The sequence below is a fragment of the Bombus huntii genome, chromosome 4 (assembly GCF_024542735.1).
Source record: "Bombus huntii isolate Logan2020A chromosome 4, iyBomHunt1.1, whole genome shotgun sequence".
NCBI classification, from domain to species: Eukaryota; Metazoa; Arthropoda; class Insecta; order Hymenoptera; family Apidae; genus Bombus; species Bombus huntii.
In genome coordinates, this window is record NC_066241.1 from 15,537,036 (window position 1) to 15,555,170 (window position 18,135).

Consider the following 18,135-nt stretch of genomic DNA (forward strand, 5'->3'; position numbering starts at 1 on the left):
AAACTGTTTAAGTTCTATTTCTTTATATGTTTTTATAAAAATATGAATTTGCATAAATATCCACAATTCCATAATTACTTATTTTTCATGACATTTTTAGAAAACCTGTTTAAAAGTGTTACAGTGTTGATATTGTATAATATTGTTGATGTAATGTGTAATACTATAATATCAACAAGTATTTAATTAGTGTTATCTTATACTAACAAATATTTCAAATATTTTACAAAAGCATGAATTAGAATGTACAATTTGAAGTGATAGAGCAGTTAAGATATTATAATACTCACGTGCATTTTTCCCAGTGAACGTATTGCTCGAACGGATAAAGATTCAAAAGTGCCAATACCTCGCCCCTGGTATTATTCGCCCAAAATGGCGCAACCACTTCCTCTTTTACAGGACAAGCATTTCTGAAATATTTTTAGTATATGTAGAAGATAAATTATAACTGTCAGATTAGATTATATCTGTTACATATACACTTATATACGCGAAGTTCAAGAGGTAAATCGTAACAGACTACAATTGTGAAATTGTACAGCGCATTTTTTAATTTCACTTCTCTACACTTATTTCTCTATTCTTATTTTTTTTTTTTTAATAAAATCTCTTACAAAGTATGAATATCATTAATGAGATTTTACTGTTTGAGGAAAGAAACCTTAATCGTCCTAGTGATTTCTTAAAATAAAATATAAATTTACTGTTACATATTAATTATAAATAAGTAAAGAAATATTACCATAAATAGATAAGAAATATTTTATATGCATTTTAAAACAATATCGATTAGGTATACATTATGCAGAAGACTCTTACTTCGATGTAGGTATGACCTACATAAGTATGCTACGATATGAAATGTATTGAATATAACTGTACTCATAGCAATGCAAATAAAGATGTAACAAAATTCGATTTTAATAAGTATAACTTCTTAATCACATAAACTAATACATAAATGATCATATCAATATATATAGGGCGTTTAGAAATTATTTGTCAAGAGCATCATAGCCTTATTCTATAGCTCTACATCGGTGAAAATCTGTAAAAGAAAGTAGCCATAAAATTGATCTTGACCTTGAAATTCAAGGTTGAATTTTTGGTTGTACCGTATTCTACACATCGTGAGGATCAAAGGTCTCAAAGGAACCATGGTACTCAATCATTCTCTTGTACTCAACCTTTCTCCTAGAAAAAAAATGTTAAAGTGGCATTAGTTTCCCAGCTCGCTTTAGTTATAATGTGTTTACATTTTGTAGTTAGATGCTGGGAAAATAGTATCTAATCTAGATCTATCATTATGTGTCCAATATCTTCCTTTCTTTTTTCTTCCTTTCCTTCTCGCTATTTAAGTAGTCTCAAACTCGCATTTCTACATTCCGATCAAGTTTCTCTCCACGATCGTGCATTGACTTTAGATGATGATAGCGATATTCGAGCCAATATTTCAATTGTTCAACGTATATAACCCATTCATTCAAACGATGAACAATTTCTTTCACGCAATTTTACGTAATTTCGTACCCAAAGGAAGAAATCCATTGGTCAAAACTGGTGAACGAGGAGGCCATAAGCAAGCAGCAGATTTGCATACTGCCCGTGACGACCCAAACATTTCATTTCACCAGTGTGAGATAGAGCACCATCATCGACTGATTCGCCAATGTTTTCGTCGTTTAAAATTGATGCGTAGTCTTAGGAAGAAACACGACCGGAATATAAAATTGTGAATCCGCTTAAATAGCTGCTTATATAGCGAGGAAGAAAAGAAGAAAAAGAAAGAAATGAAGATACGGAATATGTAATGGTAGATCTAGGGTAACTACGTACGAAAATAGATGATATTTTCCCAGCATCTAAACACGTTACAGTTAAAGCAAGCTGGGAAATTAATGGAACTTTAATAGTTTTTTCCAGGAGAACGGTTAAGAAGTTGCGACCTACGCTTCCTTTGAGACTTTTCGTCCTCGTCATGAGTAGAATACGACGCAACAAAAAATTTCACTTTGAATTTCTAGCTCAAGGCCAATTTTGCGTCTACTTTCTTTTACAGATTTTTACCGATGCGAGGTGTAGAATAAGGCTACGATGCACGTGACAAATAGTTCTCGAATACCGTGTTCTTACCTAAAAGAAATTTATTCATTGATCTACCGTTCCTCCTTTTCCTGTCTATTTTGTCGTTCTCTTCTATCATCTTAAAAAATAATTTCGCGTTTTTAGCTTATGTCGTTCTATTGTTTTAATCATAGGCAAGTGTTAAGGAAGTATTAAGAGTGTGTTGAACAAGAGTGAAACACCTTCGATAAATTCACAACTAATGCAAACAAACCGAGAGACACTTACACTCCTCGAAGCTTCAAAACCGGTTGTTCCTGTTGATCTTTCGCGGCGGCATCCTGATACAACTGTCCTCCCATAGTAGAAGCTTCCGGTTTAATGGCAGGTCGATATTCCGGTCGTGGCCTGAACTCTTGTTCGTCGATCGAACTCAACGTCTCGTCCTGAACAGTTGTTCCTTTCGGCGTCGCAAATAGACTTTCGCTGCCATCGACTTCATCCGGAAATTCGGTGGTGTCCGACAAATTTACCGTCGACGTTTCATCGAGGCTGGATTCAGAGATCTCTACGACTTCGCCAGCTTCTCCCACCACCTCGTCGACTCTGTCTATCTGCTCGAGAATTTCGTTGATGCTGAAATTTTGCTCTTTCACGGCGTAAGAGCTTGTCGTCGCTTCGTCCGCGGAGTTTCCTTTTTCTTCATTTGTCCTATTTACTATTAAACTCGTTATCGAAGGCGTGGATTGAGTGGTTGTTTCACGGGTAGGCGAAGCAGTTGACGTTATCGTCGATGATGTCTTTTCCTTGGTAAAAGAGGCGGTAGTCGTCGATGCTGTGGTTGTGCTAGTGGTCGTTGTCGAAGTTGAAGTAGTAGTCTTCTCGGTTGGTCGGAAATGGGGCCTCGTGTATTCGCTTAATTTTGGAAATTTGTTTACCCGTTTCGCGGCATTGTCATTGAAGGATCTGCTCGTAAAGCTTCGTCCCTCGAACTCATTGCCGTTTAATTTCAAATCGTCTTCGGACTCGAAGTACTCGTAGTCGTGCATGTACTGATATTTTCTAAAATATTGTTCGTGAATAGGTTACGCATTGTATAAGAAAACAATGTACTAAGAAAGAAATTCGTTAAAATGTATTAAGTCTGGAATACACAGTCAGGGACAAAATTGAGTGGTCATTCGTCTACTTTATTAAATACTGTTGTACCTAATTACATAATATTTATTACCACTACTTATTTTATTTCAAAAACTTACCTATGATCGTCAGCAAGATGCTGATAATAATCGTCGTAGTTTAACTCGATGTCATTTCTCTCGAATTCGGCTCTTAATACATTGATATGCCTTTCATCGCCATACATGCGCCTCATTAATCCTTTGTTTTCTTGCACGAAACGACGAACCGCATGCCTAAAATTATATAATAAATATCTTCAGATAGTTCGTTCTAATATATTGATTTCGGTGATAACTTTTAGAAGAATTTCTACCATCTTGATGTTTGATAAATTTAAGGTATATTATAATTCATACGGATACGGATTTTGTAATCTAAACTCATACTAAAATTTCGATTCTCTTGCTACTAAAATATTCGATCTAAGTGTTATTCTTCAATAATATTTAAGCAATATTTTTTACTTTCACGTCGAGTAATATATGAAACGTATAGTATTCTTAAATTTCTAACATGTATGTACATATGTATTACTGCACGTGTGATTTAAGATTAATAGATAATAAAATATTTAAAAAATATTATTATTATTGTTAATTTAATATATTATTAATTTAAAGTATTTACTAAAAGTTACAAAATATTTTGGGAACATTCTTAAATAGAGGAATGACATTATAAAAATAGTTTCTTTATTGGCTTTATAGAATAGAACACAAATTTTCTTTTCTTTTATCTATATACATATGATGGTTTCTTTAAAGAAAAAATTCTGTAATTATCAAATATTTTCAAATAATTCAGTTAAGAGTCTAAATATTTATTTCAAAATATGTTGATGTATTTTCGTGGGTCTATCTTCGTAAATGTATTTTCAATTTTCGACTATATTCATACAAAGTATGCATAATTGAACTATAGCTCAATATGTATTCTTTAACGTCTTTAAACCTAACATGTTAAACAAACAATGCACAAGCGCAACGCAAACTTTTATTTTCTTATAAGTATTTTATCAATATTTAGTTCTATTATAGATATAAATATGTATATTTAGTTATAAAAACGTCTAAACCTTGAGGTACATATACATGTGTATATTCAGTGAAAGTTGCTAAACTGGAAACCTAAGTATCTCTATCTTCTTTAAATCATTTATTATTTAAAGAAGTTCTATTTAAATTTCTTTATTTATATTTGAAACACCTGATGTATTTCCACTGCTTTTTACCAAACAAAATTCTTTATTCTTTTAATCTTAAATTTAATTTTTAATTTTTCTAATTTCTTTAGTTTAAATTTACGAACAATTTATTATCGTTTAATAAATCTGTTCAGTTGAACTAAAATTCAGTTAAACGATGCACATAGTTACAACAGACAATATTAACTATTTGTGTCAATGAGGTTGAACATATATAACAAATTTATTAAATCAGGAATGAAATGTGAAATGAAATGAATATTATTTTACGCAGTTGTCATCGCTTGGAGCCTTTTGTACCATCGAAATTATAGCATGTCAAGTTTGTGTACGCATTGTCGAGAGTAAAAGTACGTCGTTTCCTCAATACTCTCACAGTTTAGTCACGTAGGATTTTAATAATTGAAGCTTCAATGTCCTGCTTAAAATTCAGATCAGCAATGATACCTTTGAATAGTGAAACTCCCAGAATATGTCTCTGGCCGTATTGTCAATTAACTTTCTACTGTCAATGAATTCAGCGTAACTTTTTATTGATATTCGTTTCTTGATATTATCAGTTTGTGATCCAATTAATTAGTACACTAAAATTCTTGGTGTTTGATTATTTAATTTCTAGACATTATTGCAGATCCTCGAAATTGAATTTTATGTGTTTCGTTTATCTCAGATTGTTTAATATCTTAGCTACTTTTATCGATACGAAAACTTGTGTCAGAACAAGGTTAATTAGTTCAAAACGATGAATATCATGATTCATGATTTTCTTCTTTAAGATCCTTTATCCTCTTCCACAAATCATGATAATATAAATACAATTCTTTGTTCAATATATGAAGTACATAACATCACTTCGATGTCTAAAATAAAATACATTTAGTATCACACGTTAAGTGTATTATAATTAATACATGAAATATATTAAATATAATATACGTCTGAAAGTTACATCTGAATTGGAAATCTTCAGTTCTGTATATTTGTCAGTAAGCCGGTAATATTGCACAAAGAACTATTTAAAAGCTAATATCGGTTTATTTAAGCATTTCATTGGACAAATGATTTTATTGGCTTACCAGGGATAAGAGCTACCAGCTACTGTACACCAGTTTTGCTGTTGAAAATCACAAGGAAGATTTACCAATCTTGCGCGGCCAGCTCTAGAATATGGTTTACTGCAAGCCGAGGATGCGTCATATCCAAAGGTGCTTGGTCCACCTCCTTGACATCTTACAAGCTGATATGTGATCACCTACGCAAAGATCGAATTAATGTTAGATACACTTACGTATGCTGCCTCGCTTTCTTCTAAATTCTTAAACGCAATTTAATGTATTTAAAAGGAACAGGTTTTAGTAATTTTATATCTGTTTATTCCTTAATCGATTAATCTAACTACTTCCTCGATCTCGAACTACGTCATAGACTATGTTTCTTCTGTGAACTTTTATACATGCTTCGAATATTACCGGGTGTACCTTAAGTATGTGTTTGAAACTTTCTATTTTGAGAAGGAAGGATAAGATGTAGAATGCATCATAATATATATTTTTATGCAGAGTAAAGAGTAAATATAATAGTAAATATAATAGAACTTATTCTCCGATAATCATTTGGATAAAGGCAACTAGGTACGATAATTTCTTTACATAAATTTTTGCTCTGAAAGTTTATCTACAGCAGAAATCCAGTTGAATACATTTTATAACATTCTAAGTAATATTTTGATATGTAGGAAAAAATTACCATAAGGATAATTTTAAATCTATCCTTTATTATTTTTTAAGTGTTGTATCTTCTATTCATTTACAGGTCTGAAATATTTTGATAATGTTGACCTTCTTATTTCTTTGATAAAATAGAAAAATGTTAAAATTGATATGATTCTCCGAATAGTTATTTTACATCTTCTTTCATATTTCTTTATACATTCATGATATATATCAGTCGCGAAATTATTCTTTCATTCAATAGGTACTTTTGAAACACAATTATAAATTATCTATAACAATTACAAAAGATATATTGATTTAAGAAAACCTACAAGATACATATTTGTATTCAAGATAATCCGATCCAGAGAGGCAATCACCCCCTTCCCAAGAGTAATAAGATACAAAAATATCGTGTCACGTTCTGAAAAATCTGTTAGTAACATATACAATTAATGTAAATTTGATCATTCCGACTACAGTATCAGTGTTCTTTTTCCCTTACGACAATTTGTATAAAGAATACTTAGAATGCTCTAATCATGACAATATATCTTACGCATTTCACTTCACAGATTTGCGGTGATAATACATGTTTCCAACCTATTATTATAATTTCTATGTTATGAATGTTCAAATGAAGTTATATAAGCTTCCCCAAGCTCTTTAAAAGAAAGCTTTTACTTATAGGAAAGCGTACTGGACATCGATAATACACGTTTACATAGCTTAAGGGTATAAGCTTACCGTAACATACGTTTACAAATAAAGGAATAAACACGCGGGATCTGTATACTTATTACTGGACTTAGTAAAACCTTGCGACGAACAGAGGAGTTTAAAACGTGAAACATATAGTAACGCTCACCTGGAGGACGAGATGCACAATCACATTCATAACTCGCGTTTGATGTTAATTCGAAGCTTTGGACCGGCGAGCGAGGTCCAAGAGTATTAATCGGCGATCACGCTACTAGTCTGCAGACGTAAACCGTTTTCACTGACAGGACGTTTGCCGGCGTAAAAAAGGACAGGGACAGGCGGTACGGTGGTTCGCGGCTACATGACAGCACCTCCGCGCGCGAGGAGGACGCTTTCATTACTGACCGTGTAATCAGCCGGCGTCGCGTGCAATGCCAGGGGTTCGGGTTCGCTCGGTAAAAGTACAGAGCAGCAGGGAAGCAGAGAACAGCGAACCGCTCGCGTTCGACGCTCGCTTGACCGAGAAGCAACCGAGATAGAGGCGAACAGAGAAAGGGTGCAAGGAAGAGAGAAGACACGAGAAGGAAGGAGGAAGGAACGGGGAAGAGAGAGCGCGCGTCACCCGGTGAGTAGGTCACCGCGGAGGGTACCGTTACATTTCGGCCCATTGATGTGTGTCACGGGGCCCCGCAGTGACGTAGCAAGGGCCCTCCTAGGCGCTGGCGCAACAGACCTCTTCTTGCTCGGTCAATTAGGAGAAAGGTAGCTAATAGCGCGTATCTCGTGCCTTTAGCCTTAGCGCAGTGCTTCTTCCCGATCGTTCTTAATTATGCACCACCGCAATACCTCAAAGGCTTTCATCCCACCCATAATATAACAGTCAACCAAATTCTACAAAAGTATCGGCGTATAATGTTGATAGGTCAAGTAAAGAAGAAAGAAAGGGGCGTAGGGTTAAATCGTTTTTAATTTGACTGCTTTCAATAAATATAAATTTGGAGAATACAAAAGGTCGTTTATGTCCCAAATTGTTATATGGTCCTAATAGAATTGTGACAAAATGTTTATTTTATTTAATTAATAGTAGCGCATCCTTTGGGTAGTTAGAAAACTAATAGCATATAAAGATGTTGTATTGAATGAAGCGCCTGTTAGCGTATAAAACAATGATGATCTTTTAACTTTCTGTCACTGATGCAGGTCACGAATGAAACATAATTTTCTAATTGATCCACAGATATTAAAAATTGCTCTCTCGTGGATTGTTCGCTTCACATCGAGGAATATTGTTCTAGGCGATCATCAGAAATAGCTATATATATTGTTCGAAACTGGTGAAATCTGGCGCAATATCGGCTACTTAATCGTTTTTGCGAATCTGTGGTACTACTAGCTTTTTCTTTCTTTCGCTCTGGGCCACCGTGTGCGTGGGATTTCGGACATGTCACTATATCCTTTCTCTTTAGCATTATCTTTTGGCTCGCGATCAGTTGTTTGAGGAAGGTTAATGGATCGTGCTATCGTGCGTCCCTCTCTGACCTCACGTCTCTTCTCTTTTCGAATTTCTAATTTGAGATTCCAGACATTTTTTCTATTTCTAAACGCCTTTTCCCCCATGACAATTGTTTCTTCCTTTATTAGGTATTTCAAACCTTACGTGAGATTCATTTCAACTGTACATACAACTATGTGTAACATTCGTATAGGGGAAATGCACGTAATTAAAGTAGAGCTCGGTATTAGTCAGTTCGTAAAATTCACGGATTCGTCTTTTGTCGATATGTAGATGCGAAATAAATGTAATAGAGTGGAAAAGAATCCAACAAATTATGTTTGCTCAATACGTGAAAGACGAAAAGTAGCTATCAAGGAAATAAAATAGTATCGTAAATATTCCTAACATACATATGTATTTTTTAAAAAAGATCGTATAGACAACTAGGTATTTACTTATTTTAACCTACTTATCATATTGAGCATGTTAGAGCTTGGTTAAAATCTTGCTAATTCGTTTCTCACATAAAACATTACGATGCTCGTTTGTTTGGCAAAATTGACAATTAACGTTTGTTATGAAAACAGTTAACAGCTTTCTAAAAGAATCTATAAGTACTACATAGATCAACTTTACTGATAATTGATTTTATTGCAGTATACTAATTATATTTTCTTCACCTTTAATTAATAACGATTATTACTCCAGCTCGTTTATATTGATTGGTACATTAGATAGTTAATTGTATATTCACAATGATAAATAATTTGAATATTTACATTTTTGTTTGTTTATACTGATCCAGTCCATGATTACTTACAGAGAAATGGATAGCTCCCTTTATACCAATGTTATTTATTGATAATAATTAAATAATTAATGCTTATTAAACTTAACGCTTCAGTCTTATTTGTTATATCTTATTTTGTTATATGAAATTGAAGTAACATTATATCAGAGTTTATTTGAAATTGATAGAAATCTTATTTAATTTTTACATGTAAAATATACTATTCTCTAACAATAAAACAAAGTACTAACATGTATAATGAAAAAGTATAAAAGATAATGCTGCACAATTGCTGCATCTGTAAAAAAGTTCTGTTTGAAATTTCTGTCATTTCGTGGTTATTCCTTGTTCACTTTGTTTATTTACAAGGAAAAAAAATCTGCGGAGTATGGTCGTAAATGCCGTTTAACGCTTCCAACGAAACTTTCTGCGTGTTCCACTGACCTCGTAACCACTGTCACTTGAAATCTCTTTCACTGCATTTTTTTGCTTTTGTGTGATGCGGAGGCACCGACCATTCAAAGACGCAACTAAAGATGCAACGCTTTCGTTACCGCATATATATATGTATGTATGTATGTGTCACGATAATCCACTCGATAACTTGTATTCGATTTCAAGAAACATACACAACATAAGCAGTTGTAACTGATATTAGCAGCATTCTTTTAGTAAACTCTTATGTTTTACATTAATATAACGAGTAGATTTCTATTTCTTTTTTTGCATTACTTATTTTTATTTAAACTCAGAACAACGCAAAAAAAAAATGAAAAACTGCGATTCTAAGTTACCATACAATTTAGACAATTTTGTATAATTTAGTGGTTCTTCTATAGTATTTTACTGTGTGTGGATTTAATCGTATGGAAAAGTCATATAAATTTAATAAGTTCTTAAATACTGTTTATTAATATAACTTACTAAAATGACTAATTTGACAAACAAACATCTTTGTAATAAATAAATAAATGTATTCGTTATATTTTTATATTCATAATAAATCATAGATATAAATATTTATTTGCAATAGTAAGAAAAATAAGTAAGTCTTACAAACAGCGTGGTATAATATATAGTAATCGTGATAAAATAGTGTTAAAATGGGACATTTTTTACTTCTATATTTTCCACAACTATACTCGGCGATTATAAAAAAAATTAAAGTTATATAGTTATATTATATAGCATACAGGATTCCCTGAAAAACTATGAAGTATAACTCTAAAATTATTCCTTCAAGATTAAACTCATGTTTGTCAACAGCATGATAACTGAGTATACAAAATAATATGTAATTTGTAGCAATTTGTTAAGCAAAAAATCATGAACAGTATGTACTCATAGATTTTCCACGGATGCCATGCAACTCCAGCATAAATGTTTTACGTGTGTTCACTTGCTTACTTGCTCACGTTCCTACTTTTTACTGTTAAAAGATGCATCTTTAATGCCTTCGATAGCCTTAAGGTAATAGTATTATACTGTACTATTCCGTTAGGTGGATAGCATTGGATTATTGGAGCATCGTTTCGCCCGATTACTAGTTGGCAAAATACCAGTTTGCCGCGGCCGCTAGTGAACGCAGATACTGGTTCTTGCATCTTCACCTAGCAGTAGAAAAGAAAGCTACTCGTCGCGTACACATACGAGCACGCACGGACTTCAGCGATTTCTGATTACGTTACGATTTCTGATAACGCTATGAAGTCTCATTAGCGGTATTACATGAAGTCGGCAGAAACGCGCGCTAATAAAATAACTGTAATCGTGGAAAACTCAATATCGAAAATCATAAATTCCGAAACAACACAGGTTTACCTTTGATGTCATATCAGTTTTTATTGATATAATTTTAATTTATAATTTAAAGTATTTATTGTTAAATAATCGTACGAATCATTACGAACAATATCAAGTAGAGATATCAAAGTAAGAATGTTACATATACTAGTTCGCAAATTTATTGTTATGTATAAATCTAGCCGATGATAATAATAATTATCATGATATATTATTTATATAATTACATAAAGCTTCTTTAAATAAATGGATAAAAAATATATTTGTCAATCACCTTCTTTCTTTAAGTGCTAACGTTTAAAATAGCACAAAAATTTTATGTCTAAATTTGTAAACCACAATGATAATTATCAACATAATATTTATTTCGTTATAGCTTTCTTGTATATAAACAAAATAAAAGAATCACCTTAAGATCCTTTCGGTCTTTCCTTACATTTCTTCTTTGCTTTTTCTCGCGTAAATAAATTATAATAAGCGTTGAAATGAAACATTTCGATATTGGTTTGTATCATTTCGAAACAGGAATTTAGATGTTGAGGATAAACATAATTTAGCAAAATTTTAATTATAATTTGTAATTGTTGTTTTTAAAAAACGGAATTGCTATGATTTAAAATCATTAATTTAGGAAAGTTATTTTTAATATATGAAAAAATTAGAGATTTTCTAATGCAACAAAAATATCACAGATTACAGATAATAAAAATAAATATTTTCTGACTAAACATAATTCAGTAAATCGCGCGTATGGCTTTAAAGTACAGTTCTCCTATTCCATCACTTTATTTTATTTTTAAATTCGGTGTAAATATTTCAAATAGTAATCACAAATTAATAATAATGTGGTTGCAATTGATTAATTAAAATTACATGCTTACTATCGGATTATCTTTTTTAATAGAAGATTTATGTAATACAGAAAAAATCTTTTAAAATAGTAATTAAATCGCGATTAACATAGTTTTTTCTGTATCCTATACTTATACTTAAACATTCAATAATAGTAAAGGGAACGTTCTTCTTATTCCTTTAAAAATTCTAAGTTTAATTTTTTATGTTTATTATTCTTGTGAAATCAGATTCTAATTAAATTAGTAAATAAAAAAGTGATGTCTTATACAGTGATAAAATGTAGAACTTCTATAATCTTTTCGTAGTCTTGAAATTGTAAAGGAGAATAAAATAAGAAGTTTAAGAAATATAGCGTATTTGCAAACATTGTACTGTTTATTTTTTTCTTCTTTTGAGTTTTTACGTAGCTCCGTACAGCATAAAATTTGATAGCAAAATAAAATAACTATTTTATGACAACATTATGTGATATTATTAATTCAGCCACTCAAAAGACAAAGTGATAAACATCGTTTTCCCAAAGATCTTCAATTTTAGTACTAGATTTTATCAGATGGGTAACGTCCAATTTTTCAGAAATTAAACGAGAAATTCTAACAGAGTTAATCAATTTGTCTCTTATATGGCTTTATTACAAAACTGTAATATACCATAAAACTATATTTTACACATATACTCTATTAAATAATTTAAGTTTTTCATCACTCGAGGAGTCTTTAACATTATATAAGAATCAGTCGTAGATAGCTTGATTTAATAACTTAATATTAAATAGCACGTCATTGAACATAAATATTTAATACTAATAATATTCTCTTTCTAAACCTTGCAATATTATTCCGATTCCAATGTTCCATATTATGCTTCGAAATCACGAAGCCTAAATTTTACATCATATTCGTGGAAGATACTTAACCATTTTATTTTATTAATACTATACTAAATATTTCTTCTGTTAAATTTTGTTAAACTTTTTCTCCCGATTGAAATTCTGTTTATAATCGATTCAATTGTATATAACAAATGATTATGCATTACATTCAGGCAAATTTTCTTGTGTTTGAGACATTTCTTCTTTTGCGCTATGTTTTTTAATGCTTTTATTAAATGTCCAAAGTCCTCCCATGTACCATAAAACAACACAAGATAAACTTAAAATTGATGTGAAATGGAGTGCGCCTACGTAGCTCATCATTTGATCATGTACTAAACCTTAAATATTAAAACAAAAAAATTAATAATAATTCAGAAACTTATTTTTCTAGTTGCATTAATAAGTATTCTAGATGCAGTATGATACTAATATTTGTACATATGTATTCTATTCAATAAATTCTATCCATTCCATCGGTCACATACTGTATCTAGCTTTAAAAATGTAATAATATAATAAACTGTATTACACGATGTATTTTGCTTTGTATTTCACATAATTTTTAATAAAAAATGTATTAATATTTTATAATGAAAGTAATTGTGTAGTGTCTCGTATAATGTATTGCAAAGATGGTACATTTTATTTTTGATAATCATTCGATGATTATAAATATATATATAGTTTGCGTTTCATATACAGGAGCATAGAGCTATGAAAATCTAAATATTTTCAATCACTATTAGTTACATGCAATACGCGAAAATGAGAAAAAAGGTGCACATAATATCGTTTAGTTGAAAAATATGAGTTGCCTTTTGTATTTACGAAAACATTTGTCAGACTACACATTTATATCGTATGGAAAATGTATGGGGATAATAGTTGATTGAAATTGGAAGTCAAGCATTTTGTGTAGCCGAGTTGTATAAGTATTCATATGTTACTCTTTGATATATTTATTTATATTTTTATTCGTGTGTGAAGCATTTCTGAACTTTCCATCGTACGAAGGATAGCCAATAAGGAGTGTACTCTATATATTTAAGATGTAAAAATTTAATAATCTGTTTTATATTTTTATACACACAGCAAAGCAAAAGTATTTAGCACATTGAGATTTACACACTGAAAACGCGCTAAGCGAATCGAGGTGAGGCATAAAATGTGGGTCAAAATGAGAAAATGCGAAAGAAAAGCACAAGAAGAATGAAATCAGGTGAGACAAGATTCGGTGTAAACTTATTTGCCAGTTTTATTCCGTTTATTTTCTGTCTAAAATTAAAATTAATTTCGTAAGTTTCGTTTACTTTCATTATGAATGAAGCTACAATTTGTTTATTTATATGGTAGTCGCGTATTGCAGAAAAGAAAGATCTCTGATGATAACGAAAAGTAATAATTGAAATAGTAATAAAATAACAAAACAAGTTTCTAAAGAGCAGAGATATGCATAAAAAATTACCAGGCAATAGTAGCAATTATAATTTTTAATCAGACAAAAAAGTGAATCTGTGAAAGGTAAATTAATCAATAAAGGTAGGAATGGACAAAGTCGCTAACAGCGTATTGTACTAGTTGATGCGATTGTGAACAATAAAAAAGTATTAAAAAATAAATATAAAATAAGGAAATTGAACATAGTTCTTTACCTATTAATGGGCCTATGGCAATAGATAATATACCATTGCAAACCATTTGCATCCCATATGCAGCTGGAAGTCTGTCAAGAGATACATAGTCAGGAATTATTAGCGTTTGGAAGACAGCTTTCGTTCCTTTAGCGATTCCAATAATTAATGCAACGCCGATTACCACAATGTACGTACTGCCCCACGTTGATAATACTGAAATTAACGTTATTAGTTCTGAATTTCTTTTATAAAATGTTATTTGCTAATTGTACAATTAATAAAATTTTAGTAATGTACTATTTATTTATTTGTCTTACTTATTTATGTGTCTACATATACAGATTGGTATATGTAAATATTTTGTATATTTATACGATTATTATTTATCTATTTTAACTTATAAATTTGCCTTAAATTAATATTAATATTTGTTGTAAATTAATATCTATTCTTTGCAAATATTGAATTTTATTCGTATGTTGGCAGTCATAAATATTTTATTCTGCTTTATCTTTTTGTTATATTTATGCTGACGCAGTTTTTTACGATCAAACCTGGTAAATATGTTTTATATATAAAGTAAGAAAAAATGTATTGATGAACATACGTACGTATGTATTATAGATCGTCTGAAACTAGATTAAATAGAAAAAAGTAAAAGAAAGATAAAAAGAAGATAAAACAATATAACAGCACCAAGATAAAAAGGAAAGTTACTTACTGAAATTAGCAGACTTTTATATAAGAGCTTAACAAAATGGGCATATTAAACTGATAAGAATAAGCGATTTATTTATTGACATAGGACGAAATAAGAAAATGAATTTTATAGAATGATATCTATTGTGGGTAATGCTCATTTAACCATCATATCTAAATGAAAAATCCATTCATTGTCATTTGGTCACGTTTTACTAAAGCACTTATGTTTATATGATATTTGTTACTTATTATATTTTTACTCATAGAATAAGCTGACAATGTTTTGCGAAAAAAGTTAAGACACGTTCCGTATGAACTGACCAACAAGATGTAAGTTCTAATGTCATAGAGATTTATGAAATAAAATTTTTATATATAGTACAAGAAGAAACATATATAAAATATTAACATCAATGAAAACATCAATAAAATATTATCAAAATCTTATCAACAGAAAAATAAAATAATTCGTTCATAAATGCTTTGGTAAAACCAATATTCGTAACTTCTATTGGTTCTATGCAGATTATCAGAAACCTGAAATCAACCCACCCAGCAGATCGTATATTCGTTGCCATGAAGGGGTCGATTTCTCATTTTCGAATATTTTACGTTGCTTTACGTACTGGTCCTTCCAATGGTGGATCCTATTAAAGACAACACGTAAAGGTTCCTGGATGTCCAACCAGCTTTGTGCGCAAGGAGTGGAATGCAAAGACGTCCGGTAATATCTGACACAGCTTGGATAGACATTATGGTTGCGATCGAGTCCCTTTCAAGACCAGAAAGTTCGGTTAGGACGAAAGGAATCATAATGTTGAAGTTTGTTTCAGCGACTAAAGACACTCCCATACCTGTCGTAAATAAAATGCGATAATGGTGGAGAATTTATTATGCATGTATATTTTATATTCTTTATATACAAAGAGTCCCGCATAACGTGGTCAATCGACTAGATTATGTTCTTACGTGCAGAGAAGATAAATCAGCGAAGATAAACGAGCAGATTAAGATAAAATTCTGTTGCTTTTATTTTTCAAGAAAATCGATTTTGAAGATTTGTACAATACGCGTGTACAGGATGTTTCCGAATCGGTGTAATTAAAAATATAAATGACGGAACGACAACCATATTTCTCATTAGATTAATGCTAAAGATTTATCGAATATGCTTACATTTGAATATGCTCTAGACTTGTGCTAGTTACGTTTACATTTATAAACATCAACAGTCTTATAACTTGTTATCGTTCCCAATTCAGACTCCGAGTCTTTGTCATTCTATCGTTGTGACTGCGTAAAACAATCGATAATGAATTGTCATCTTCCTATTATAAGAACTGGACAAATATTTATAAAAAGAAAAGTAAGAAAATAGAAAGGACTGTGGAATAAGAATAAAAAATTCTTGAATAAAAATTTTTGTTCGGTCTTTTATCTCTTACTATGTATTGCAATGAGTCAGGAGAATTGCGATGATGTCTGTTAAACGTAGACATAAGTGAGATCAGGACCGAATTAAACCTTTTTGTAGTCTGAGATTATCGACTCAGTTACAACGAAGGTCCCATTCATAGAAAAATAAAAGTAAAATGATGGAGATAAAAATGAAATAAATTAAAAAAATATGAAATAAAATTTATTTTGTAATAAATTATATTTAAAACTAGTTATTTATTTAAAAATTTTTGAGATGATGTATAAGTACGTACCTAAGCATACGCGTACTTGATCAATCTTCAACATTGATTTATTAAAAAATAAAGCTTTGTGCGAAAAGATACTACTCTATATTTTCGGGTCAATTTTTATATAAATTCATCCTCTTAGAGCTACGCTAATATTTTGTCCGAATTCTGTATAATCGAGAATAATATAAATTTGTAGAAAATATCAAAACTTTAAGAAAAAATTAACTTTAATGATATATAACTCTTTCACAATGTAGTAAAAGATGAAAATTTCATATCTTAAATGTTATTATACATTAAAAAATTATTAAAATATATTATTCATTGAGAGCTGAAAATATAATATTTCATATGTTTCGTATTAGAAAGATAGCTTCACGAAATATGGAAACCTACAAGAAATCTTTAAGAGGAAGAAATAATTATTTTTTTAATTTTTATGTTATCTTATTACATATTGCATAGAATGAGCTTGTAAAATAATTAATAAATGATAAAAGGCCACATTTATCAAATAATTTTTTAAGTAGTATTACCTAGGATGACGGCGACATAACGACTATCCTTTAAAAGATCAAGATCCATATGCTGTGTTATTTTTCTCAAAATCGACTTCTTCTCTCGTTTGCTATCTTCGCTATTCACATTTTCTGATAAATTCTGCTCAAAATTGCTCGTATTTTGTTCCAATGGTTCTTTCAATAATTTAGAATTAGCACCGTCGTTTTTGACATCAGTTACGTTTTCAATTTTTAATCTTTTGACTTCTTTCAGTATCCTGTTTTCATTGCTCTCTGCGGAAGATGCCGTGATGTCATTGTCCTTTGTTATACTTGTAATCTATTACAAATTAAACTTGACCGTGAACGTTAATCATTGTTATCTCTATGTAATAAGAAGACAGTGAACAATAAAGGATGTATTATGGCTATATTTAAGCAAGCAGATGTTTATGCAATTATTATACGAAAAGTAGTAAAGTACTGATTATAATATGTATTTATTGTGTGCAATAAATATTTGTATAAATTACATTTTTATAATTATGTATATAAAAATAGAACTTACATAAACATTCATAGTTTAATAATTACTAGCAACCATAATCAATGAATTATATTTGATAATCATGAATAATAAAATATTCTCGTAAACTCGATCAGAATCGGAAAGTTTCATTTTAAATATATTATGCATATAAAAATGTTTGCAGAAAGATATATACTTAAACAAAAACCAACCCTGTTTCTCTGCCTATATGCCTACTATTAAATAGATTTTGTTAGAAATAAGAATTTTAGATTTCAATTATACATAGAGATAACATCTTACACAGCTAGATTAAAATACTATTCTGTACCTATTCTCCAGTACTTTCGTAAAATATTTTTTATAGAATATACATACATACCTATAGTCAGTAT

The 18,135-nt window shown here is 30.6% G+C and overlaps 1 protein-coding gene across 8 annotated transcripts in view; it reads right to left on the reverse strand.

The window, feature by feature from the left end:
* The window catches only part of LOC126865054 (protein spaetzle 4-like), a 38,822-nt gene that overhangs the window by 10,589 nt on the left and 10,098 nt on the right, over positions 1-18,135 (reverse strand). For 5 of the 8 annotated variants that reach the window (XM_050617126.1, XM_050617129.1, XM_050617128.1 and 2 more), the window contains 4 exons: positions 17,248-17,551; positions 15,647-15,874; positions 14,337-14,531; positions 12,167-13,022 (listed from right to left, as the gene is read on the reverse strand). In XM_050617126.1, the coding sequence (XP_050473083.1) occupies positions 12,838-13,022; positions 14,337-14,531; positions 15,647-15,874; positions 17,248-17,551 (912 nt within the window). In that variant the 3' untranslated portion in view covers positions 12,167-12,837. Of the gene's footprint in view, positions 1-290; positions 414-2,355; positions 3,130-3,326; positions 3,483-5,529; positions 5,706-7,033; positions 8,009-12,166; positions 13,023-14,336; positions 14,532-15,646; positions 15,875-17,247; positions 17,552-18,135 lie in introns of those variants that run through there. The other 3 variants (XM_050617125.1, XM_050617133.1, XM_050617130.1) reach the window with 2 other exon arrangements.